We start from the raw sequence: 26,745 nt of genomic DNA on the forward strand, positions 1-26,745 counted from the left end.
ATGGTTTATCGACCTTTATCGTTACATCTTATCGAAGGAAGAATATTATACTGCCGGATTGAGTCGATAATATGGTCAACACCGGTAAGTATTTTATGCATGATTTAAAGGGATGGATGTTTGCTCTGACTTGATAAAAATTCGCCCATATAACTGATTTAAACTACAGCTTTGAATGTGGTCGGCTTATTGAAAGTGCGACAACAACTTGGCAAGTGCATCAGTGGAAAAAAGGAGCTTTTTTTAAAACAATAGCAATCGAGGAAAGTGTAATTTTCATGACTGAATACAAAACGAGTTTTAAATGTTTTTTTTATCATTTCCTTTTTAATGATTTCTATTTGCACTATTTGTAACTTCCCTTCAACGTTCAAACATTGCGGGAAATTCCGAACGACTTCTTATTTGAAATTGGCCTTTATCGGAATAAACATATCGAATGACAGTTCAGTACGGCACGTTTACAGCGGGAAGTGAAACGGACTTTGAACAAGAATATGAGACTTAACGAGTAAGTGCCTTGAAATGGTTGCTTCACAAGAGTCTCTGGTACAACTGAAGAGATTGTTATAGGCCGCTGAAATCACTTTGGTGAAGTGGGAAAACAGAAAGCGAGGTTTCCACGAAGTTGAAATCCCACTGAGAAAAAGGAAATATGTTTTTCATTAATTAAAGTTACGTTGACTACTGCAGAGTAGAAAGACCCCATTTTTTTCAAATTGATGCAGCTGAGAACTGACAAGCGGTGTTCAAGCGGCTTTGAAATAATGAAAAAAAATTTTTTTTTATTTCCCCAAGGAAATGTTTTGTTTATCACATAGGAACTAGATATGGTAATGAACTGCAACTTGTTTTTCATACATTGCGTTTCACTTCGCTCACACTGTGATAACTGCTGATAGTTTTAATCAGTTTCGAGGCAAATCCATTCTTAATTTACTGTAAAAACTGTGTGTGTTCACGATTGGCCATATGACTTCCATTTGTGTTCGTGACTCCAATTCATTCTGCTTACGTCTTGTGTTCGTTATAGTGAGCAAACAGTTTTTTCCTTCGCCTAAATCACAAAGAAAACTAATTCAAGCTTTTTTAAAATGTCAAAAGTTCGCTAGGCGCGTTTTCGACTTTGTCACTGATAATTTGACGAACTGTTTGTTTTTTAGTCAATTTCGTGATTCTTTTATGTCAAGAACATCATACGCAAATGAAGAAGTTTCTTTTGTCTGCATTCTTTTGTTAGTCACGTACAAAAAATGCAAGCCGACTATATCTATTATGAGACCAGTTGTTAATTTTTCAATTCTCAGCTGAATAGTCAAACTAAAGAACACCTTTCACGTTGGCCCACGAGGCAAAAAGTATTTTCATGGAAACAAACTTCACAGAAGTCTGTATATTTTTCGTTCTATATGCCATTGTGGTTCTGACTGGTTTACCTGGAAACGTTCTCTTTATTGCCGTGGTAAAACGAACTCGTTCAATGCATACAACGACAAACTTCATTCTCGGAAACATCGCCGTTGCCGATGTAATCACTCTTCTGTTTTGCTTTCCCGGGGTACTGTTGCAGTTTGCAGTGGACCATCATCCAAGAAACGCCTTTGGAAGTTTTCTTTGCAAGTTTGTCACTATGCACCAAATTGCTGGTGTAACTTTGTTAGTGTCTGGCCTAAGTTTGACACTGATATCCATCGAGAGACATAACGCTCTGCTTCAGCCAATGAATACTAAGCTTCGCTTACGAAAGAAACAACTTTATTTAGCTGTTAATCTAATCTGGATTTTCTCAATCGCCTTTGTTTTGCCCCTGTTTGTCGAACAGAAATACGTCGATGAAGTAAAGAGCTGCCACATGGACTGGAAACCACCCGTTTCGAAGGCTTACTGGGGATCTTTGGCAGGACTCACCCTCCTTTCGTGGCTTGTAATGTTCGTTTTTTATTTTCGCATTGTTAGTGGAATCTTGCGCGGGGACATTTTATCATCCAGCCCAAATCAAGGCGAAAACGTCAAAGAAAAGGATATCCAAAGCAAGAAAAAGATTGTCAAACTTTTGATAACTATCACTGTTTTATTTATAGTTTGTTTTTTGCCATTCGCTTTAGTCTCAGCCATAAATGTTTCATCACACAGTTTGTTTTACAAAGTTTCCTATTTCTTGGTGTACTGTAGCTGTTCTCTAAATCCAGTGGTTTACGCATTTCAAAGTTCAAACTACAGAACAGGCATAAGGTGTCTCTGTGCTAAGAGACAAACAATGCATATTGTGAATTCTAGGAACGATGTCTTAACCAGGTAGCCTTGATGAGCCGCTGAATGCCGACATTGATTTTGCAAATTCCTTTGACATAGAACAATGAAAAAAAGATATTAAAACACTGTTATTAACACAGTAATAAACTGACTGTCGTAAATAAAATACACCTGAATTCACACTATTACCACAGTCTCAGTTTTCGGTCTTCATCCGTATTTTCATTAGTAATAGACAATACTTTCTATCTGTTTACCAGCATGATATTCCATGCATGTTTTCCTAACATCCCAAGTGGGTTATTACGCGCACCGGTAGCCCTTTAAAAAGTGTAGTATATTGCATTTATAAAAGAAACTTCAATTTTGGAATGGGTTTAGCAGTTAAACGATGGGTTTCTGTCTGACCAATCAGGAGCCTTGTAGTATCTCAGGTATTTTATGAATCCCCCCATAAGAAAATTTCCTGTCTTATAATTTTTGAAACGCGCATGGATCACAAGAGAGGGTGGAATGGTGCGAAGTGAGAAAAGTACCCCCTCACTCCCGCTGAGAGGCTGTGATGTAAATTAAGAGCCCATTTTTCGCGCTTTTGTTAGCGTAGAAAGGGGTAAGTTTCTAAAGACTGAAACTGTGGTGCTGCGTCGGTGGGAGAGTATAACAGGTAATTTAGTATTAACAACTGAGTTGAAAACGGAAATTGGCCACCGTAAAGAGTAAAAAAGCTGACGTTTCGAGCGTTAGCCCTTCGTCAGAGCGATTTGTGAAGGGCTAACGCTCGAAACGTCAGCTTTTTTAATCTTTACGGTGGCCAATTAACGTTTTCAACTCAGTTGTTAACACTAAATTACCTTTTGTTAAAGTGTTTGTTTGTTTTTTGTTTTTGTTCGCTCCATACCTTAGACATGAAACATTGTATATAGCAAGGCCAATCTACCTATTCAGTCAACTGAAAACAGATCAATACAGAAAGAGCCTGTTGTTGGACTTCTGCGCAGTCGTATTTACTACAAGTACGTTCAAGTTTAAACTCTGTACAGATACAGCCCTAGGGAGGGGAGGTGGGGAGCGCAAGGTTATGTGAGAGAGTAGGGCTAAACTAATGTCCATTGAGTTACTATTAGTAATGGGGATTTGGAACGCACTTTTGGTTGTGGCCTCCATTGTAGTAGTTTTAATAGCTGGGATAAAAATTGTGACTTCATCGAGTTGGTATAAAAAACGTTTTGCTCAAAGCCAAAACGAATGGGTAAATTTAACCAGAAGAGTTTTTGATCCCCTGAAACGAAAGCTTTTCTCAGACCTTGAGCAGCACCTGAGATCAATGGAAGGCGATGTTTTGGAAATAGGGATCGGTCCAGGTTCAAACTTCGATTATTATCCCCAAGGTACCTCACTTATCGCTGTTGACTCGAACCCACACGTCGAAGAATCTCTCAAGAGAAACTTAGAGAAAGCTGGCAGAAAAATTTACCTTAAAAAATTTGTGGCTGCTTCGGCGGAGGACATGAGTTGTAAGGGAGAAATCGGTGTAGAAGACAATTCTGTCGCCGCTGTTGTTTGTGCGAAGCTGTTGTGTAACTTCTCTGATCTTCAGATGAGGAAAACCATCGCAGAAGTGAAGAGAGTTTTGATGCCTGTGAGTCTTTGTGTTGTTGTGGTCAGTGTGGAAATATGTTAGGGGTGGGAGGGGAGGGGGAGTGGAGATGGGAGGGTATGTGTCAATCAGTAATATATTTTTTTCCAATAGAACGAAACTGTATTGTGGGTATCAAGATAGTTAATGATTAATATTTGTCATAGCTTTCATTTAAAGATGGTAATTGTTTTCAGTGGCAAACATACTGCTAAAACTTTGGGCCTTGTTAGTATAGTATAATAGTATCATTTTACATATAATTCAAATCATATATGATATGTCTAAAACATACTGTGACAAAAGGCAAACCAGTAAGCTCTTTACAAGCCCTGTCAAGTTGTTGAACTTAGGAACACTAAGAAACAAATCTATCATTCTAACTACACTTACATGAGACATTTAATGTGAAAAGTTTATTTAGGATGAGTCAGTCAGTTTTCTAGTATATGCATCCTGATACAATCTGAGGAAAGGATAAACTAACAAAAAAAAATGATTGTAATGACATTTTGCAAGGAGTTGGAATACCAAAAACTACAACAAATACAGAAAAGAAAGTGGTCGAACATAAGACTGATGAACTTAGAATCAATTTTCCTGTCAAATGCCTGAATAATCCGAAACTTCCATGATGCCATGCGAAACTCTTCAATGTGCCATCAGAATGTCAATTTCTGACTAATTCGTTCCCATGGCACTCAAATGTCAGAAATTACATGTGTGACCAGTGTGTGACTTGAACCTGGGACCTGGGGATTATGAGTCTGCATGATGCTCTCAGTGCTTAGCAACCCTGCTTATTCCTGAAGTTGACCTATCCTAATAAAGTTTGATGTGCCTGAGAGCATTTCTAGCCTTGTTAACAGGGATGGCTGGGGAAGGGGTGGCAGGATTGGTCACCACAGAGACCTGTACCCAACAGTTTGCATTGTAAGGCAGAAACAGTGGCAGATCAATACCTTGGCACAAATTTTTTTGAGTATTTTAGAGGTGCCACCCATGGTGTGAAGAGGATGGCAGGTGCACCATGCTGGAAACTGAGTCCAAACTAAATACCTTGACCTAAGGAAATTAAAAATAAGTGGATCATCAAGACCCTGTATTTAAGGTCCCTATCCTAGATATGCCACTGCAGGTGGTTATAAAAAGGACACTGTATCAAAACTGGAACTGGTTTTGTGGATTCAAATGTTCCTGGCTCAGATATATCATACTCATTTTAGTTGGTCTTAAAACAAATCATTCTGTTTTGCTTTGGTTATTTGTTTGTTTATTGACTTTTTCTTTTTTCATTTAATGGCCACAATTGATGAATGAAAATTTTGCTAATAAATTTTTGTGTATTTTTCAGGGTGGCAGATTTTATTTTCTGGAGCATGTTGCTGGTTAGTGTTAAGACCTCAGGAACAGTTTTTAAGTTGAACATTTTAATGTTTGAATTACCCCCTTACAAAACACTAAGTTTTTTCACTTCTCCGTTTTGTGATAGCTAAGCCATGGACATGCCAATACTTTCTTCAACATCTTGTCACCAAATTGCGCATATGGCCCTCATTGTATGATGGATGCTGCTGTAATCAAAACACTCTGTCCTACATACACAATGGTGGCTTCAAATGGGTGCAGTCTGAAAAGATCCAGGCAAATTGTTCACAAGAAATGTTTTCTGCACCAAACAGTATATATTCAATATGGCGAGCAAGATTGATCTTGTATTTTGTGAATATATGGTTAGTTGGCCTTGCAGAAAAGGGGCAATTGTCTGAAGAGAAAAAAAAATTGTGACATAAACAAGTTGGATTGTGAATGAATATTCTGAAGGCTACTTTTGAAAGAAGAGGGAATGAACGGTTGGAAGGACTATAACAAGGAAGAAAGAAAATAAGGAATGTTGAATTTAACATTAGATTCTTGAGCTCTATTTTAGTGGTAAGGAGTTTTAGCAGAACTCTTTATTACTGCTTTCCTTTCCTTTCATGTGATCGATTGTGAATATTTCTCTGGATTCAATCCCACTTTGTGCCAAATTATCAGCATAACAGTAATTCCTCCTTCTCAAAACTGTATTTGTCGTAGAAAATTTGTTACTGTGGTACATGTAAAATTAACGTTTGGTCTCATTAAAAATTTACTGCTTAACAAGACTGACAGCTTTTGTGCAAACAACTTTCTGTTATGTCTTTAACTTCTTTTTGCTTTCACGTTCATCAATTTGCAATGATATTGAGGTGTTTTCTTCTGGAATTTTGGAAGGGTTTTTATTAACTCTGTAACGTAGAATCCTCAGTCCTATAGTCCTTCGGACCATTCCAAATTTTTTCTATTATAGTCTAAACTCTCCCCAGGGATCCCAATTAGTTGAGATAACAAAGCGTGGTTTGACTAATCCTGCTTAAATTATTCGACAAAGCTCACTTGGCACTTCGAAAGGTAATCTGATCGCTTAAAAAACGACTCTCTGTCAATTGGTGAGTACATTTTTACTGAACAAGTAAGCACGTGCTACTACACATGTGGGCTGTCAAAACAGGTTATTGCATCTTGTTCTCCTGCTCATGATCATCGGGTGGATAGTTTAAGTAACGGCGTGAATCGAATTCATGGCGCCGTGTTTTAAGTTTTCAAAAGTATACAATCTTACGGAAATCTTGTCAGTCTCGTTGAGTGACGAACCATTATTAAGATCAGAGAAAAGCCTTGCTCTGAATTAAAGATCTTAAATTCGAGTAGTCGAAGAGATGGCTGAATTTTCGGCAACTTAGAGAGGAATATAAATGTTATGTTTTACATGAAATTTAAAACTCAAAACAATTATTCAATATATAGCAACAGAATTTCGTGGCTACTTTCAGAGTAATATTTTGTATATGAAATTAAATTGGGGGTCAGGACACTTTTAAACCAGTTGCAACGTAGACTTTCTACAGATTTTCTTTTGTTGTCAATTATTCCACTTGGCAAAATTTATGTTTCCTAGACAGACGACTACACCCCATTTATACTCCTGGGTAACAGCTTTGCTAAAGCTAAATGACACAGTACAGTGCATCAGGGGGATGATGGGGGTGGGGGGGGGGGTGGGGTGGGAAGGGTGTTAAAGAAAATTTGGTTTCATCAGCTGGGTTGATAATGTAAATTGGCCACCATAGAGAGTTTCTATAAAGCTGATGTTTCAAACATTATCCCTTTGTCATTTGTGTTAGAGTCTAAAATTAGCATGATCAACGCAGGTGATAGAACCTAATTACCCTAGAACCTTTGCCATTTATTCTGGGTTCTACCAGATTCGATTTTCTTGGGGAGTAATGTCTTTCTTTCTTACTCTCTTCCTCATCAATAGAGGGATGCATTCTGAAAAGTTGGCAGTTATTGAAGTCAAGGTGAACTTCTTGTCTTGTCAGGCACTGGAAGATATCAGCGCGGGGTCTTTTTTAACTGATCTCTGGGGTGCAGTGAAAAATTCTCCAGATTCTCACACTGTGCATGTTGAGAAAAACAAGCATGTGACTCCTGAAGGGGTTATGAAATATGTCAATCATTCTTGTGACAGCAATGCAAAATTTATCTTTGAAAAGCGCAAAGTGTCATTTCCAACCCTAAGTGACAATCATGAAGTCTGTTGGCATATGGTGGCCACTCGTAACATCAAGAAGGGCCAAGGAATCACTTTTGACTACAATCTAACAGAATATGACATGGCTGAACATTTCCAGTGCAACTGTGGTTCAGAGAAATGCCTAGGTGAAATAAAAGGCTTTAAATATTTGACACCAGAGCAACAGAAGTCCAGGGCAAGGGAGTTATCTCCAGTTGTTACTGAACTTTGGGAAGAAAATGCTTGAATTGTATAATATTTTAAATTGAATTCTGGCGCGTCAAAATACTTCAGACTAATTAAATATTTACTAACACTGATTAAATGTCTTGATTCAATAAAGAGGAAATTAAAAGTGGAATTTTTGCTCAAGGAAATAAATTATCCTCACAGGTAAGCTACACTTAACCCTTTACCTCCCATTAGTGACCAAGACAGAATTTCTCCTCACAATATCAATGCAATATCAACCAGACAAGTGATGAGAATAAAGAAAAATATCAATTTGGGGATAATTAGTTGATCCAATACTAAATTCTCTGAACTAACATTAAAAGAATTGTATGGTTGACAGTAAGGAGAATTACAAATTTGATCTGGGAGTTGAAGGGTTAAAACACTTTTACCATAGAAGCTTAAAAAATGGAGTTCCTCCCAGATTTACAAACCCTTATATCAGGGGCAATGAAATATTTTTCTGTTAATGCTTTGTTTTAGTGGAGGTCAGTCACAATTTTGATTAAAATATATCAATTTTTGACCTGTTGATGGTGAGCTCTAATTTGAGTAATCACAGAAAGCTGAAGTATTCAGGCTTCCTCGGGATTGGAACCCATGCCCCCCAGATACAATTACTAATGCTGATTGAGAAATCTATTTTTGGTCTGATTTTACATTATGTTCTGTATACAACTAGTTCCCTGGTGTGCAGTGAAACTTCAATGACATCTCAGAAATAAGAGACAAAGCATACATCAGGAAAAATAGTCAATCACTTACACTTTGCAAATAGACTTTAGGTCGATTGAAAGAAAAATCAATGTAACATTATCTTCTTTCTCAAGGAAAATGTTGCCTGAATACAGAGCTGGATAGGAGAGGATTTCAGGCTACTACTTAAGTAAATAATCAGTGTTACGTTCTAAAGGGTTAGGACTTTTACCCTTTTCTTGTAGTCAGGCCAATATTCCCATGGTATGTGAACCCAAAGGTAGCCCTGCATGCTTTCATTCCTTTGAGTACTTAAAGGGACCTTTTAAGGAAAAGGCACTTTTTTTTTCATACATGTGCAAGGGAAAAGTGTCAAACAACAGCAGCTGTAAACATTTTCTGTTTTGTGGAACAAATCAGTCTGTGCTCTAAGCTGAAAACTATTTCTTGGTTTTAGGCCCCTTTCAGGACTGTTAATTTACCTTGTGACTACATTATATCAGATTTATTAAACAGCAGCCTAAGCAATAACCCCTTTGCTTTCTTCAATCAATGGCCTGATTTTAAGGTGACAATTCTCAATGAAAGTGCATGAAATAGCTATTAATATACATTTTCATTGATACCTTCATTAGCCATTCCGGGATTTTGCAGGCTTTCTTTTAATACTGTCTGCCAACACTTGGCACCAAAATTACAGCAATGCTTTTAAGATCGATCCAACATCCTCCAATAAGAACAGCTTTTGATTACCCTTTTAACTTTGATTGAAAACTTAGTTCAAACATTTCTAGAGAAAAAGTGACAGGTGTATTGGAAAAATAGATTAACAGGAAGCGAAGCGAATTTTGCGAACGAAAAAATTATGTAAAAAGCTGCATATGGAGATTAAAATCAAATCTGAGAGCGGAAAAAATATCTTGAAGGATTTTTGTTTTGTAACAAATTTTAGATTAGAATCTTTATTCAACGGAGGATCAGATATAGTGTGAATCCTTTTAAGAAAACAATAAATATAAGCGGTGTAATTCATATTTGAAACAATAATTTGGTATATGGGCGTATTCTGAATGTGGCTAAATTTTCAGTTGTTTCCGATGTATGTATGTTTCATGATTGCTATTAATTGACAAGGGACCACAGTCTGACGTTTAAATATTTCAAAGTAAATCTGAACGCGTTGGATTGGTTTTAAGAAAGTTTTCTTGCTTTTGATCGACCACAGCGTTTTTTTTATGGTCTTCTCTCGAGGAAAATCTTTCCGGAATGTTTCTTTTAATATTGAGGATTTTTGTTATTTCAGAAGCGTTTACTTTGCTTCGAGGTAAGTACAGCTTTTCCGTTGAATCAATACATAGTCCTACTCAATTTCAACTTATGTTACTTTGATAACTTAACTGCTAGTTTGAATGCTTCTTTTTTTATAATGACGACGCTAAATAAAATCTCAAGACAATCATGTTGAGAAATTTACCCATCCGTTACTCGTTAACCATTACTTTAAAAGCACAAGTGGGTTCGAATCGTTGGTATCCAAATATTAAAATGCTGGTCTCTGTTTGTTTATTTCGCTTAAGACGGGTTCATTTTAAAATAAAAAATGCAATACCTTTCTCAGTTGTGTAAAATGGATTTATCGTTTTATAATAACATAATGTTTAACTTCATGTATCGTTTACGATGAAAACTTCATTGTTACAAGCCCTTCAATATCAGTTTCGGGTACCCATCATTCCATCAAGACTTCTTCAACTTATGAATTTAATCCCTTTCCCTTCTGTGTTTGTTAGCTTCTGGTTCAGACTTGTGTCCTCTTATCTTCTTATTTAATGACCTTTGCATGTAAATGAAAGCCACTTTCAGGAAATTTTGTAGTAAGGTTCTTCAAGCGCAATACATGTATTTATGGTTGAAGTCGTGTAAAGAATTTTTTTTCAGTACAAGGGAACAAAAAACGGAAAACACAAACAAACATTCAAATATTATTTATTTTTGATGTTATCCTTGAAATGTTAAATCTTCTTGACGTTGATATATTTTCGCTCACGCTTCAAAATAAACTGTGAAGTTTTTCCGTTTGGGACTTCACTGGGTCAAAGTTTCATCCAATCAGGGAAGTTAAAAAATCCAGATTTTTTTTCGTTGACTCATGAACTGGTCCAAGTTTTTCTTTTTCTTACTGGTTGCAAAATTATTGAAATATATATTGATTGACTTGATATTGTTGCTGCTTTGTTTCAAATCGATCGATTTATCGGTCGTCATTGATTTTAAAACGGTTTAAATGATGTTATATTAAACAATTATTCACGAAGTGAAGTTACATTGTGGTGGAAGTTCACCTCGCTGCTTTGCGGCTCGGAAGAAACCCACCACTTTCACCGTCACTTAGTAAGATAATTGTTACAAAATACATTACACATGAGCCAAAAGAGTAGTTTATTTCCGACAGTATACTAAATATCAAACTCTTGATGCGCGAATTTTGTCTCTTTGGTTGTTCAGAGGTGAAAAGTACTTGTTAAGCATTTCCGAGTTAGCTCATCAGCGTACGAAAAAGTTCTATTCACCCGTGTAGTAGGCGCTTGTTTGATTTGTGGAGTAATGTTCAAACGAGTTTGGAAAGTTATCCGGGATTATATTGGTTTTGCTTCACCTCGGTCTGTGATTGGTCCACAAAGTTCACGCCACACTCTCAACCAATCAAGTGCAAAGTTTAACTTGGTCACTCACGTTTTCCCGCGCTTCAAGCAGCTTGCTGGTTTTTACCGTCTTTGTGATTGGCTGTTGTGATCACTTTGGTTTTGGTTTTCTTACACCCAAACGAAGTGTGCTCTTTCACATGTCAGTCCCACTCCTATCGGTGGCAACCTCTACTAAGAGAATCATCTTTTGCGTTAATCATCCATAAAGAACGTAACGTAATCATCGAATGAATTCTAACCCACGTTCAGATTGCAACTCAACATGACTTTACCTCTCTTTTTCGTCACCTCGTTCTAGGAGTACCAATTTTTGAGCCCGTAGGATGCTACCTTGACAGCGGTATCTCACCTCGCCCCATGCCACTGCTTCTCAAGGATTTTCGCCCAGAAATGAACTGGAATAATATCGAGGCTGTAATTAAACAGTGCGCAAGCTTGGCATACAACAGAAGTCTCAGGTTGGTTTTTAGATCTCCTGTTGCTATCATACACGTCACGCTGCACTTAATTTATGAATTTATGTATGTTGTTCATTGGGTATAATTACTACGTTATCTTACTTCTTTGTTGCTTCGGATTCAGCTATTTTGGACTACGCTATTATGGACAATGTTGGTCCGGTGCAACCGCTGATCAAACGTACAGTCGTGACGGACCGGATAAGAGATGCGTGAGAGGAGTAGGCCTGGAATCTACCTACTTTGTGTACAAATTTTATGACTACAGTCATCAAGGTGAGAAACAGGGACCGGTTTACCACTTCCCATTTCCGTATTGGAAAAAAAAGCATACATACACACGTTAAAACGGCGCGACATGTGACTCTGAGAACTGCGTAAGGGAGTCTTTTTACGGAAGTGAGTAGGTGGTTCTAACTTAATAAGGCTAGTGGGTTAAGCGTTCCCGTGTGATAATTCAGAAAGAAAAGTACCGAGTAGTAACAGTGCTGTATAAAGATTGTTTCAACTCAACTTATTCACAAGCTTTCCGGGGAATCAGTTCTATTAAATTCAGTTTCTACTTACGTGATGGGCAAAATTAGTATTCTTTAATGCAAAATAACATGAAATGTAATAAATATACGCAATCAAATTTTCTGCGCTTTATTTTTCATAGTTCCCGGATGTAACATGGTGTGGAAGGCTCAGGATAACTTCTGTTTTCTTGTGTCTGTAAATTACAGTTCAACCGAGAATAAAATGAAGGAATACTGTCAAAAAAATGAAGGAGACTTGTATTATGCAACAAATAAAAGTGCATTCCGCCTACTGGAACAGTTCCTTTACACGATTGTGTCGAGTGCAAATGGCGGAAAATCTTCCCAATGTATTGTGGTAGGCCTTTTGAATGCAAGCTCCTTCTCAAAATTACCTCTTACACAGCAGAATAAATCAAACTCGATGACACACATCTGTGCCACGAGATTGCCAAGTCAATGGAAGTTACAAGGATGTCTTGTTAACAGCTGCGATCATTTGTGCATCGCGCCCAGAGGTGAGGGTATAGATATAGAAATATCCGTGTTTCACTTTACAAAAGGGAGATTCCCAGGGAGAATCTCCGGGTCGGGTCGGCAAGATAGGACAAAATTATTGACCAATGATATCGCTATCTCGGATTTTGATATTCCAATTGTCTCAAACGTGGGCCGCGTTCGGGTTAGGGTTAGTGTAGTTATTACAATTATTTTACCCCGGGAAATCTCAAACACCTAAGATCTCGAACCGGGAATTTATAGAGTCCACGAAAGGTTGAGTTCAACTGGACGCGACTAAAAAAAGAGAAATCAACTTTAATACTTCTTCATTTCAGACATCAGCCCTGTTTCTGGAACATTCATCCAGCATGCCACAGACGCTGCTTTCACAGGTCACATGATTACCAGCCTGCTCGTCGATGACGTCGCTGTATGTGCACGTGAATGTCTACTCTATCGCAATTGTGTGTCGTTTAATTTCGAATATCTACCGACTGGAGGTCGAGAATTAATGAGTTCAGGAAGGGTCTGCGAGCTGAATGACGAAATTAGAGACAATTGTTGGGCAAAATTTCATCGACGGAACAATTATAAATACTATGAAAGGTTGCAACTGTAAATCAGTGTTTCTCGAGTTTTTTTTTTCAGTTTGAATTTTGTTGAAAAAATGACTGTTCCCCTCCCGAACCGTGGTGTTCTGCGAAATGGCTCAATTTGGACGTAAATAGGAAACAGCAAATTGTTGAAGGCGCCGAATGGCAAAAAACTGCCTCTAACATCTCTGCTCTCGAAGGAGTACTCTTCTCTTTCCCTGAGAAGAATACAGATTGCCACGTGATATGAAAGAAAACTTGTATCAGAAGTGACGGCAAGAAAGTGATGTCGATTTAGTGTCATTGCTCAGTTCGTGTATTGTCCATCAAAAAGCTCTTACGATATTTGTACCTGCCAAAAAAAAAAAATCCATCTGATGTTCAATTATATTTTTGGCATTGAAGTCAAGTTGTTGATTTAATTCTGACTTGTGCTGAGAGAGAAGAACTCGCACTTTAAGTTGTTGTCCGCTAGTAACTTCTTCAGCGTGCCCGAAGATGAGCAATGTTGCTAAGCAACGCATTCTTCCCTTAAATTTGCTTACCGCTGTCGTGATAAGATTCAAACGTGTACTGTGAAAAATTCATACAGTCAATTCGTAATATCTTCTTGATACAGATTCAATAATTCTCAGAAAAGCGTACAGATTTTCCTGCCCAATAATGATGGGTTGATAAACGGCATAGTTCAGCTGATATGGAGGAGTAAACAAGAAAAAATCAACTCCGATATATTTTTAGCATAGGTGTTAGGGAGGAAATGACAGGCTTCCCGAAATCAAATATTAAGTAGTCTTACGGGCAAAACTTCAATTCTTTTCTTTTAGTTCTTCTGAAAGTAAAACAATAATTTGGTTATCTTTCACAACACCAATTTTCTAGTAATATGAATACGTGTAAAATTTTCCTTTTTAATTAATTTTCCAATCAGGTCGATTTGTTGAAACAATAGCTGTAAGGTTTTTTCTCATTATACAAATATTCAAAGCAAATAAATTGTGTCATTGAATATCTCCTATTCCGGTGTCGATAAAATGAGTTGAGAATTCGTCACTCAATTTAAATTTTTCAGCTTCCCAGAATCTAACGAGCTTTGCACCGAGCAAAAGTAACTTCCTACGTAAGTGTCTTCAATTTGCTCTCTTTTCAGAAATTTTTAGAATTTTGTGGGATAAAAGATCTATTTAGAAACAATGAATTAATTTCAATGCTAAAAGTAGGGAATAGAATGTAGCTATCGTAAAACATTCGAAACTCAAGAAAGTACAAAAGTTCTTTGTTTCAAACGAATTCCGTATATAATGAAATCAGTTGTGTGTGAAAGCAAACAAATTAATTATAAATGCCGTTCAAATTTTAATTTAGTTTCTGAACCAGCGCTAGCGTTCGTTTCAATCAAGATCAATACCACAGATCAGAAGTTCTGCTCTCAATCTCATTTCACTTCAATGTTATCTTGAGACAAAATCTTTCCGCCGAATCTTTCAGGTGAGGATCTGAAGATATACATGTTTTTAGAGGTATATACAATCAACTCAAAGTTCGAATCTGTTTAGCGGCGTCTGAGCTACTTGATAGATGAAGACGAACTTCAAGCATATTTTAAACTTAATCCTAAACGAATTTGGTCACCAATGTTGCAGAAAAAAGTCAAGTTCCATTGTCAACAGCCCTCCATGATTCTCGAGACAAAAGGGGCGCGTGCAGACTTTCCGTATGGTAAATATGACTCTTGGCTTCCAAGAGAGTATTTTTTATTATTCATTTTTTTTTTTGCATGAAGATACACTGTAGAAAAAGGAATGCTATTTCTTCGACATAAGTCAGGCAACAGCGCGTGCGACAGTGATATAAAACGCAAGCTTAAGGAATCGTGTTTCGGAAAAAAAAACCTTAATTGTCTCACAACTTTACCATTACGCAGTTCAAAATAAGTCTTAGCCCGAGAACTACACAGAGGATCTTCAAAAATGTATTTAGAATTCATTTCGTGCCAAAAAACACGTAACCATACTATCTCAACCGATGCTTTCCTGTCGACAAAACAAGACATCTAATCCGCTGAGGGGGATCAGATCTCTCTCTTGACAGGAATATGGTCCGATAAGCAATTAATTTGCAATTGCCTCTCACCAGAGAGTAAAAATTTTTCGTTTGATTTTCTCTTATTCAGTTTCTAACATTAAGGTCTTAACGTCAAAAGCTTTAACTAGCTCACGAGTCTGACTTTCTGGCTTTAAAGCAAAGGACATCTTAAATTTAGGATAATTGCTTGCGTTAATTAGAAAAGAAATTTAGACTAGGATCATTTTGTCGAAATACTTAACTATTTTTGAAAAAAACATGGAAAACAAAAATGCAGCTGGCGAGAGAAAAACTTGCCCTGCCATAGCATGTCGCGTATCGATGGCGACCGTTATCACCTGGGGAAGACTCAAAGTGCATGCGGTTGAAATTTTGCGATCTACACCGGAAGAGACAACATCATGAGATAAATGATTATACTTTATGGCATGTGTAGTAGATTCATAAGTCGTATACTGCTAAAAGCAATTCTGCAACCTAATGAACCCCCAAGTCCTAGGATTATATGGATAACTGTATAAAATGAGGTTTATTAGGACGATCTAAAATCCGTAACTAGGACGGTAAAATGACCCAAAATGTAACTCTGTTAAGTAATTGATATTCATAGGTTTTTCTCTTTCTCGTGTTGTATTGCTTTTATATATTTGTTTACCTGTTTGACTTGTTTGTATGTTTGTCTGATTTCCTTTACACCGCGCGTGTCTGCAAGCAAACGTCGCGATCTACATCACACGTGACTACATCGTGAGACAAACTTTTTATTGTTATTCACCACGATGAATAACCACAACCTTTTCCACACTTATATTGTTTACTTGTGTCCTGTATCCTCTCGGTTATAGCATCGGATGAAATCACGATTTACACCCAACTTATGATCTATTGATTCAATCGTTTGCTCTCGTTCATTTGCAGATATCTTGAGAACTACATTTTCTTCCTTTTAAATCCAGTTTAACACGATAATTACGTATTCCAATCATCGAACAAACAAGATTGAATTTGTTTGAACAGATTTTTTCAGTATTATTTTTTTCCTCCTTCCTAAAAAATGGTAGAAAACTCTTTTCTTTGTAATTAAATTCCCATGTTCACTCCATCATTACAGGGTTTCGTCCTGAAAGTTTCCGTAGATCATGATTCCAAAGTAGATCCGAGTTGTACGTGCTGTTTGCGATATGTTGCCTCAATTTGATTAATATTTAGAAGAGTGTATAGGCTACACTGATCAGCGAGATCTCCATCCAAATATTCCCTTTTTTGTTATATTATTTAGGGTGACGCATAAGGGATCTTTGGGAAATCCTTCTTTTCATAAGATTAAAAGGTTTATGAGCCAAATTAGAAAAGAGGAAAGATCAAATTTGAAGATAAAGAAAGCAAATGCATTTTCCTCACCGAAAGGGGATGTTAATATTTATGGGAAGTAAAAAAAAGTCTTAATTGAACGACAGATGGTAATGTTCTTGTTATTCTACCAGAATCTTAAACACGCTGAGACTCCAAGGTATATTATGGTGAATATTCAACGGCAGACGAATCTTTATTGTATCTAAACATGCGGTACATCATGAAAACAATTAGAAGAACGAATGATCGAAACTTGTTCAGCACAGGGCGCTTTTTGTTTTTAATTACATAACAGATAAAACAGGGAAGCTGTGACTCTAAGGTGACTTTAAGAACTTGAAGACATTCAAACTGAGGTGGGTAAAATGAAATTATGCCAATTTAATATTCAAGATCTTGAAACATAAACCTTCTTGGTAGGTTTACATATGAAGGATCCAAAAATAAACACGGAAATGAGTTTTGTATGGAATATTCATTTTTGTCCGTGATTAAAGTAAATTTCTCCTCCTGCTGTTGTTTGAAAAATACATCGAGTTGCCTTTTCAAATTTAACTTTATTGGCGAATTTCAAAGCAAAGGTATTTCTGGTCCCGATTTCACCCTTTCACTCCCATGAGTGACCAAGAGGGAATTTCTCCTTACAATATCAATACAATATCAAACAGACAAGTGATGAGAATAAAGGAAAATATCAATGAGGGTATGATTAGTTGATCCAGTACCAAATTCTCTAAACAAACATAGTGAGAATGATATGGCAGACAGAAAGGAGAATAAATAATGATATCTTAGGCGTGAAAGGGTTAATGTCTTGTTGGTTACCAAAGATTACTGCTTGACGTGAAAGATTAAATTTTAATTCCTTAATGTCAATTTTATGAGTTTAAAAAATGAAGTGAAATCGGAGCTGGAGGCAGGAAACAGTCAAAGTGACTCCTGCTCAATTGATGGCTTTTTCGGCTGCCAGTAAAGTACAAAGGAAAATATTAAATATTCATAATAAGAACAGTTTTATCATGTTGTGAATATTATATTATTTGAATTTGGCTGATGTATAGAGGAACATCCCGAGTTTTGATCAGATTGCGGTTAAATGTGGCTGACTCTGCTTTTAAGCTGATTTACGGTTAGCACGCGTGAAACTCCACCTCGGTTTTCAAGTAAACGCAGAGTTGCCTTTTTTACGCGAGGTGAGTATCCGATTGCTTGGAGGTCGATGATGTTCTGTGCCTCCCAATAAATTAAAGAGACATGTTTGTGTAACAGAGAGAGAACCATACTAAAAGCAGAATTTATTGTCTTACTTTTCCAATCAAATTGCGGTAACTAGGTTCATTAGAGACTAGGATCAAGAGAATGAAAATTACCAATGGGAAGGTTTGCAAGAAAATGCCTTTGGGATCCTTTTTAACGGTCAATTTGTTTTAATTTAGCGAGGAATTTAGGTTCTAGATTCAGGATGTAGTCGGGACTTATGGACTGATTTACGTTGAAAATCGACTTCCTCTAGCTTGAGAGTCTTGTGCACCGGAAATCAACTTACATGTATTTATATTGCCACTTTTTGTTCATCTGTCTCGATAAGAAAAGGAGAGAGCATAAATTACTCGTCGAAAAATTAAAAATTGGTTTCTCATACAATAGCATTTTTCAAAGGAAGAAAGGATGATTTATGGCAAAGAATACACCCGGCAAGAGTTTGCAGGACTTGCATTGTCTTTTTACGTTTGTGAACATGCCAAGACTAAAAGCTAAATGTTTGTGCTACGGAATCATATTGCAATTGAGTTTGTTTAGCAGAAAAAGCGCTGGGGGGTTGAATCTATACAAGTTTAATTTCACATAAAGGTCAGTCCACCATGATAAATATTGATGAATAATTTTTATTAGTAATTATATTCCCTCATATCAACAGCACAAGTAAACTAAAAACCAGGAGCTAAGTTTATCTTTTAAGTTCATGGAACAGCTCGGTTTTTTTCCCTAAGCAAATATCAATTTACTGCGGAGATACGTGAAGTTTTTCTTTTCACACAGAAGTTTGTTGTAGTGTTTTGGTTTTATAAACTGCATCACAAATGCTTAGACAAAATAATCATAGAATAATTTTGAATGCAATTTTGAAAATATCTGATATCTCTCAATATGCATTTTGACTTTACATAAAATAATGTAAGTTTTGTGCTTAGCGGGAGTCACATTTTTGAGATTTTAAAAGTAAAATGCTAATCAGATTTGATAAACCACGAGATCACAAGACTAAAAATATACGAGAAATACATCAAAGTCGATACTCTGGAGGTTGCCAAGTTATTTAGCGTAACCAATGATATAGAAAAGGTTGCAAGACGAGAAAAAATGAATAATTTTTTTTTCTGTATCGAGAGGGGAAAATTTTAATTAGATTTCGAGTCGGAATTCATCAAAGGTCTAAAAAGTGTTAGATTGCACTCGTTACTGCAGTTAAAAAATTGGTAAAAAGAATTTCACTCAAGCGACGGAACTCCCGTTCGAATATGTGTTATATCAGTAAGTTTTTAATTTATGTAATCAAGTCCAAGAGTGAAAGTAAAGTTCATTGTCTGGGAGACGATTTCTTAACATAAAAATTGACAAACCAACAAGTTATACATTTCTATCTTTTCTGGAAACGAATGCTACTTTGCCATGTTTTTGAACAGACGTGAACAACATCTGTTATGGTCCTATTCAGCCTAGAGAGAAAAGAAAAAAAAGGGTTAGTCCACCGCAATTTGCATCTGCCGCAGACAATTTCATTTTAAAAGCACCTTTCAGCCTTGTTATTAAGTGATTCCTCCTCATCTCTTTCAGTTAATTTCAAAGTCTAATGGCCGAGCTTATAAATTATTCACAATAACTGCGGCTTGTCTAACTAAGCAAGCCTCGTTAGCACACACCTTTTCCAGTAATTTCCATTTGCCGCTTTGAATACATGTTATAAATATTCGATAATGGCAAACAAGCTTGTTCATACAACAAATAGCAACAATTTCAGACAACAGTCCCGCCCTACTCTAAAGTGGTTTGAATCGACAAGCTGCAACCACCCGTGCGCTAAAATTCTAATGATCTCGTCTTCTATTTCGCACTATGGACGTTTTAAATCGAGGCATTTAATTGCATGCAGTACAGTCAGCAAATTTGGCAGCATCCGTTGTGGTTCAGGTGGGCTCATTTTCATGAAAAATGATCAATAAACGTTAGCCAACCTATGAGAACGAAGTCACTCATCAAGTGAGGCATCGTTTTTGTACTAAATGAAACAATCGCTATCCAAAATTTCGACATATATTGATTGATATCTATATATCGGGCAGAATTTTTTCCTCAGAACTCAATATTTCTGGCAGAGGCTTTGACAATAAGCGTCCAATTTTATTATATTTCAGCTGTGGTGGTGAGAACGCGTTTTAATCGACCAATTTGTTACGACGTTGTGGTGTAAGCTGAAAAAGGAATTCACTTCACTCATGGCAAGCAAATGTTATAAATAGAGGGTTATCACATTGTTACTTACTTTGAAAGAAGAAGAAGAAGGAAGTCAAACGTCCCGAACAATCAGCAATGAAAGGGCCGCTGTTTTTTTGCATCATTTTGTGCTTGTACTGGAGCTTATTTCCTGTGTCAACAGGTACACTAGTTCTCTTTATATATAATGTCTATTAACATGCATTGTCGAACAAGACAACTCTTTATCTACCCCCAACTAGTGCTTCGGAGACGTCTGAACTTCATACATGACCTGATCATGAAAGCGCTTGATTGTATCTTGAAACCACATGACGCAATTTCGAGTTGAATGTTTTTTTCAAGCGCAATTCATTTAAAAATTTGAATCACTCTGCATTTCTTTGAACAACGATTTTCGACGTAAAAGGCTCTTTATTTGTCTCGTTGGAACTCCTTTTTGTGAGTATTCCCCCATTAAGAAGAACTGATGCATATTTTTTTCGGAATTTAAAATTTTAAGTTGTTCGATCGAGCGTCAATTGCCAATATCTATAGGTGTCAACTGAAAACTTGCTTAAAATTCTTATTCCCAAACGACACTTTTAACACTTTCTTTAAGTAAACGTGTTCATATTGGTAGAAGGAAGAGCTTTTTGACTTTGGATGTGTGTGCAGTACGTTCAACGATCTAATTTAAGCCTTTTTATGGGCTCCATTCATCTGTTATTATAATTGCGAATGCCGTGTGGCAAGGCGTTTAATTTGTAAAAATCAGCATAAAGTGAAATGGGTGATATTCTCAGCTTCTTTTAGGGGACTAATTACTATTTTTCAATCTAAAAAAAAACGGAATGTGTTCATTTTTCTAAAAATCATTTTTCTAAATTGGTTCCCAAACCTTGGTCGATTAAATCCTTCAAAATACGCTTCTCTAAACATTTCTTGATTACCATCCTGACAGATTAACAGTCATAATTATATTCATATGAAATGCTCACTGTTATTAATTATTCATGTAATGTGTATTCTGACAGGCTTCAAGGAAAGTTCTCAACAACGCCTGCTGGCACATCTGTTCGCAAAGTATGATGGGGACGGCCGTCCAAGCTCCGACAGGTCACGCGCTGTTCTCGTGTCGTTTGGCGCGAAACTCGTCAGGATTATCCAGTTGGTAAGCACAAATCTTCGACTAAGACTTTTGACAGAAACAATATTGTTTTAATTTCAATTAAGTGGCGTAAATAAAAAACGAGGTGATCATAATTAACTTCAAATCAGAATAAAAATAGTTTTCATTTGACTTCATAAGGGAGTTTAAGAGATGTCATGGGAGAATGAGCCAGAAAAAACGTCAGCCACCCAGTCGTAATTGGTTTACATTTTCTCAGGATCTGATTGGTTGAGAGGACGGCGTGATTTTTTTAGAGCAATTAGAACGTGTGACAAAGTAATCTCAGACAAGCTTTAAAGTCTCAACTGAAAAAAATAAGAACGACAGCAATGTTTATTCGGTTACTGGGATGGGTGAATGGAGAGTTATTGTAAAGATAGTAATATATATGCCCAACATTGGACCATAAATTGACCAGCTTTTTGTTTCAATTTGTTTCTGCACTATTTTATTATAGAATGAAAGAGGAAATACGATTCGTTCTCAATGGTGGATCTACCAGGTAAAAAATTATTACAATTAGAATTGCAAAATTCACTCATATATTTAGGAAGGTTATACGTGCACAGTTTTACAAAAATCTTATTTTGAAGAGAGATTTTTTACTTATGTTATTATATCCTAATACTTTATATTCTTGGGATTGAGGTTTTAAATCGTAGTGAGCAGATCTGTTATCAAATTTATTACTGGTTTAAAATTCTACTTCACTCTGTTTATACATTTATTTAATATATATATATTTTAATTTGTACCCATGCCCCTCTCACAATTCTTATTCAGCAATGGGTGAATTCTGACTTGACTTGGAACGAGGCTGACTATAATGGCACCAAGGTTATTCACGTGAGTCCCAGAAAGGTCTGGGCACCAGACATCATATTATACAACAGGTGAGAGTATGAACCCCTTTCACGCTAATATCAGTGTGCATATTCTCTATACTGCTCTTCATGCAGTTCTTAAGGCGCTGACAAGGAGAAATTGTTTAACAATCAAGAGCGTCTTAAGTTGGTGATCGTTTCCTTTTTTCTGATGATTTTAATGCGCGATTCTGGGGAGTGGTATTAATATACTATTTACTCTTTAAGGTTTACAAGGCGGCTGATAACTGCCAGTGCCTACAACCAATTTTCGTGACACTCAGTTTACTTAACAGTTCAACATTTTTTCTTCTCACTGCTGGGCTGGATTGTTCAAAGCTGGGTTAAGATAACCTAGGCTAAGTGTGAAATCTGATTTAAGATCTGACAATTTAATTATTGGATGCTCTAAACAGAATAAAGAAAACTATCCTTAAAAGGCTTTTGAACAAAATAATAAAGAAGCCCAAATTTAAAATTTCACCTTGGGTTAGCGCTAATCGGCCTTTGAACAACTGGGCCCAGGATGGAAAGTGGCCACTTTGAGAGTAAAACGTCTTGCCAAAGAACAAAATGTAATGAGCCAAAATACAACGAGCAAGTTAGGACTAGAACTCAGACCAGACCGTTATTGATCTAAACCAACATCATAAGGATCCCTTTTACGTTAAAATCGCTTAGCGCAACCGGGAAATTTTCTCAGACTTTTTTAGACGCGTAATTTATATCATGTATGAGATAGATACAGCTTGGGTAGGCTAAGCTTACTTCTAACATTTGTGATCTCATTGATAAATCATTACTTTTAAAATGATATAAGGAAGCATTTTCAAGTGTTCACAGATTTATAATTTGCATGTAATTAATAGCAGGCCACAGTTTCTCATCCCACACAATCAACTTTTTAACCTCTAACATTAAAACCCTTTGTTAACAGATAGAAACAGCTCTGCAGCGGAGCATGCGCCTTTCACTGCTGAAAGGGAGCAACATGTAACGTCCCCATGCGATATCAGCACGGCTAGGGGCTGTGCCTCATGCACCACTTTTTTGTCATTATCACATTTTAACATCAGCATGAAATATTTTTGTTAAAATGATTAGAAGGAGAGTTATGTTGGTGAGTTAATCTAAGTGTACTTAAAAATCCATACTCGTCAGGGCGTGGCCTGCTATTACTGTATTTATCATAATTAACTTATCACAGTGTGCGGTTCGCTGACAGTGCTGACGATAACGACAAACTTGGTGGAGGAACAGAGAAGTATAAAACCAAGATAGCAATAAACTCCAACGGATCGTGCAAGTGGATGGCGCCAGCAATCTTTCAAAGCACGTGCGAAATCAATACGAAATACTTCCCTTTCGACGACCAGGTTGGTCATTTGAATTATGGTCATAGAATTATTGGCAATTATGGCTCGTTGTACAAATGTGAGCTTAGTTGCCAAGCTTTTGAACGGAAGTGAGGCTGAGGATGACTGCCACCTTCAGTCTCACTCTGACTCATTCAGGTTACATGTAATGGAAACGAGAAACCAGAAACCAGTAAGCTTTATCATAGTAGAGTGATCACTTGTAAAAAACCGGAAAAATATGCCTTGAAAGAACTCCTCTTCAAAAGCTTGACAACTACGCATCCGAGTTTAACAATGTAACAATGGACGTTTTAACTAAAAGCTTAGAAATCTCGATTTTGCTACATGGCTGAGGTCACGATTCGTTGTGTAGGTCTGTAAGTCAAAACAGATCTTAAAATCGCTTAATGTCCACTCTGTTTAAGATCTGCACGCTTAAGTTCGGATCCTGGGCTTTTGATGGCAGCGAGCTGGATGTTGTTGTTGACGAGTCTGAGACTGGTGCCAAGGGAGACATCTATCGGAACAATACCGAGTGGGACTTGGTAAAAGTGACAGCGGTAAGAATCGAGGTAAGTGAAGAACAAGGGCGGTTAGAATCGATGGAATTTTTTATTTGCCAATCCTCTCAGATTAAACAACAACAATAATAATAATAATAATAATAATAATAATAATAATGGACGTTTTTAACTAAACGACCCGCACCAGAAATTGCAAAGATCTGGATGGATCGCAGGGAAAGTTATAAAAATACCACAACGCTAAACGCACTGCAACTATACTTTGCTGTTGTTGTTTTTTGTAACAGGACATATACAGCTGCTGTGTTCACCCATACCCAAGTATCATACTTTCGCTTCACCTAAGCAGGCGGTATTACTTCTACATGGTGAATCTTGTGGTACCGTGTTCTCTTATAGCCCTCATGGTCCTTCTCTCCTTCATTTTGCCGCCAGAGTCTGGGGAGAGAATAGGACTGGGTATTACAGTACTTATGGCTATGGCTATCTTCCAGGAACTGACGTCAGCCAAGCTGCCAGCGGATTCCGAATACATTCCGTTGCTAGGTAATTTATCATCGCTACTTTAAAAGACCCAGGGAGGAACAGGTGATAGAAGGCGTTTGCTTTTTGGTTTTAGTATGTACGATACAGACACCAAATAAAAATACTTTATTTCGGTCAATATGCCTAAATATACCAATACCTAATATACCTAATCCTGACGCGCAATTTTGTCTCTTTGACTGCTCGGAGGTGAGTAGTACTTGCTAATTACCTCCAAACCAGCCAATCGGCACGCGCCAAAAGCACTTTTCACCTGTATAGTATACATACTAGTGATGACGATGATGATGATGACACCAGGTTCCTCGGATCTGAGGATCAGTGGGAAGGTCGTCCTTGTTGACACGCCCACTTAATGCTTGGTACGTAATACTTTGAACAATACCAACAAACACATCTTTAATACCGTAAATTTTTCTGTTTACTTTTCAGCTAAGTACTACTCCAGTGCTATTTTTGAGATTGGTTTGGCTCTGTTTGCCACTTGTGTCATTTTGAACTTTTTCTACCAACGCTGCGAAATGCCTGGTTGGCTCAAACAGCTCATGTTCAGTTTTCTGGGTCCATTGGTGAGAATAAAGTATACACCTCAACCGTCAAACAAAACTCGTAAGAAAAACCAAAAAGGTTTGATCGAAGAAAACTTTGAATTAGCTTCGCAGTCCGAAGGCTCTTACTCGGGGCCCATTGAGTTAAGAAAAATGACTGTGTTAAACGATAGTACATGTGAAGGAAATGGGCGCTGTGGTGAAGCAAAGCCTTCGTCGCCTGTTCATCTCATACGTTCTAGAACACGCAGCAGTATTCGTGAGACTCCTATTCTGAATGATCAAGTGACAGAAAAACAACAAGGAAAGTATGTGTTCGAGGCGGCTGATGGGTCGCGCGCGGATGAAATAAACAATATTACTGACTGGCAAATGGCCGCAAAAATTTTGGATCGTGTTGTGCTCGTCCTTGGGATTTTAATCAGCGTTGCAACTTTCCTCGCAATTTTCATGCAAGCACCAAGAGTACAAGAGATGTTTTCCTGAAATTCAAAAGTGATCATCCGCCCTTCTTTCAAATTATATATCCTTTAAGGTCGGGAAGCTTGATGATCACACAGTGATTCTCCTAGTCCCTTTGACGCGCCCTTTTGTTCACCTTTATTCATTTTTACAGAAGTGATCTGTTTTACTCGTCGTAAGATAGGTATAAGAAAACCCCTGATGTCACTGACAGCAAATTACTCTTTTAAGGGGGGACTAGAAACCAGCGTAATTGTGATATAGTTACAAATAAACAAAAATATGATTTTGGGTAAGAAATAACAGAAAACAGTCAATAAAGATAAACGTTGTTCAGATCATTGATATTCGACAATTTGTTAAACATGATGATAATAACAAACTTTGCAGCCCCTTATGAAGCAAGTCAATATATACATGAATTGTAAAATCGTTTGAAGTTAAATTATGACCTATTTCTTAAAAAAAATATATGATTTATTCCTGTTGCTCTTAATCAGCTACTTCATCTCGGAGCCCTTTTTTCGAAACAGATGTAAGATACTTTCATATTTTTCTGATTGTTGTATTATTTACGCGTAGTCTTTTGAACATTAATAAAAAAGAAACCATTGAAAACAACTGCAATGATAATTACAAAGATATCAAATTAATCTCATCGGTATGAACCAGATTTTTACTTATCATTAACATATGCAAAACCATACGCAAAAATAACAATGAAATGTAGACATCCTGATATGTTTATCTTCTGAGCCGTTTGGTGGAGAAAAAAAAAGATTTGTTTTCCATATGTCAATACATTTATATGTGCTGTTTGAAATAGAGTGTGATACTGGCGATATTGATTGCAGAGCATATCCTGTCTCATTTTCATTCACTCATCTACAGTTAATACCGGACAGAAAGCTGTTGTGACTATGACAGTCTGTTGAAGAGAGCCGTTTCCGAATCAATTGACTCCTTAAAAAACTGAGCACTTTACACCCTTAAATTAGTATGCATATTTTCCGTACCGTTGCTAACATATTTGCTAAGGTCCAGAAAAGGAGAATTTGTTTAACAATCAGGACCTTCTTTGGTTGGTGATCATTTCCTTTATTCTCATGACCTTAACGTCTGACCCAGAGGTGATTTTATAGGGAGAAATTATATGTTGGTCACTCTTA

General features: G+C 37.0%; 5 protein-coding genes across 12 annotated transcripts; all 5 read left to right on the forward strand.

Annotated features, from left to right (window-relative positions):
• The first annotated feature begins 1,258 nt into the window (after positions 1 to 1,258).
• Positions 1,259 to 2,344, forward strand: LOC131779709 (somatostatin receptor type 5). Its single transcript, XM_059096286.2, has one exon. It carries the CDS (start codon positions 1,367 to 1,369, stop codon positions 2,297 to 2,299), a length of 933 nt encoding a protein of 310 aa, XP_058952269.2. The 5' UTR covers positions 1,259 to 1,366; the 3' UTR covers positions 2,300 to 2,344.
• Positions 2,345 to 3,362: 1,018 nt separating this feature from the next.
• On the forward strand, positions 3,363 to 6,012 carry LOC131779710 (thiol S-methyltransferase TMT1A). Its single transcript, XM_059096288.2, has 3 exons — positions 3,363 to 3,892; positions 5,244 to 5,277; positions 5,382 to 6,012. Exons 1-3 carry the CDS (start codon positions 3,380 to 3,382, stop codon positions 5,675 to 5,677), a joined length of 843 nt encoding a protein of 280 aa, XP_058952271.2. The 5' UTR covers positions 3,363 to 3,379; the 3' UTR covers positions 5,678 to 6,012.
• A 256-nt stretch (positions 6,013 to 6,268) lies between these two features.
• LOC131779726 (uncharacterized) lies at positions 6,269 to 8,212 on the forward strand. Its single transcript, XM_059096305.2, has 2 exons — positions 6,269 to 6,360; positions 7,233 to 8,212. The coding sequence occupies exon 2, from the start codon at positions 7,237 to 7,239 to the stop codon at positions 7,732 to 7,734; it is 498 nt and encodes a 165-aa protein (XP_058952288.2). The 5' UTR covers positions 6,269 to 6,360; positions 7,233 to 7,236; the 3' UTR covers positions 7,735 to 8,212.
• Positions 8,213 to 9,576: 1,364 nt separating this feature from the next.
• LOC131779728 (uncharacterized) lies at positions 9,577 to 13,757 on the forward strand. Its single transcript, XM_059096307.2, has 5 exons — positions 9,577 to 9,741; positions 11,421 to 11,580; positions 11,705 to 11,856; positions 12,239 to 12,616; positions 12,935 to 13,757. Exons 1-5 carry the CDS (start codon positions 9,684 to 9,686, stop codon positions 13,216 to 13,218), a joined length of 1,032 nt encoding a protein of 343 aa, XP_058952290.2. The 5' UTR covers positions 9,577 to 9,683; the 3' UTR covers positions 13,219 to 13,757.
• Positions 13,758 to 14,245: 488 nt separating this feature from the next.
• LOC131779712 (neuronal acetylcholine receptor subunit alpha-7-like) lies at positions 14,246 to 26,149 on the forward strand. 8 transcript variants are annotated; one of them, XM_066161698.1, is made up of 10 exons: positions 14,781 to 14,911; positions 16,926 to 16,986; positions 20,044 to 20,285; positions 21,139 to 21,275; positions 21,733 to 21,777; positions 22,059 to 22,168; positions 23,346 to 23,514; positions 23,922 to 24,068; positions 24,308 to 24,566; positions 24,999 to 26,149. In XM_066161698.1, the coding sequence occupies exons 3-10, from the start codon at positions 20,219 to 20,221 to the stop codon at positions 25,598 to 25,600; spliced, it is 1,536 nt and encodes a 511-aa protein (XP_066017795.1). In that variant the 5' UTR covers positions 14,781 to 14,911; positions 16,926 to 16,986; positions 20,044 to 20,218; the 3' UTR covers positions 25,601 to 26,149. The 8 variants fall into 8 exon arrangements, with proteins under 8 accessions (XP_058952275.1, XP_058952276.1, XP_066017795.1 ...); XM_059096292.2 differs by lacking the exons at positions 14,781 to 14,911; positions 16,926 to 16,986 and adding an exon at positions 14,246 to 14,312; XM_059096293.2 differs by lacking the exon at positions 16,926 to 16,986 and having other exon boundaries at positions 14,765 to 14,911.
• The last annotated feature ends 596 nt before the right edge of the window (positions 26,150 to 26,745 follow it).

The sequence above is a fragment of the Pocillopora verrucosa genome, chromosome 14 (genome assembly GCF_036669915.1).
Source record: "Pocillopora verrucosa isolate sample1 chromosome 14, ASM3666991v2, whole genome shotgun sequence".
In the NCBI taxonomy this organism is placed as follows: Eukaryota; Metazoa; Cnidaria; class Anthozoa; order Scleractinia; family Pocilloporidae; genus Pocillopora; species Pocillopora verrucosa.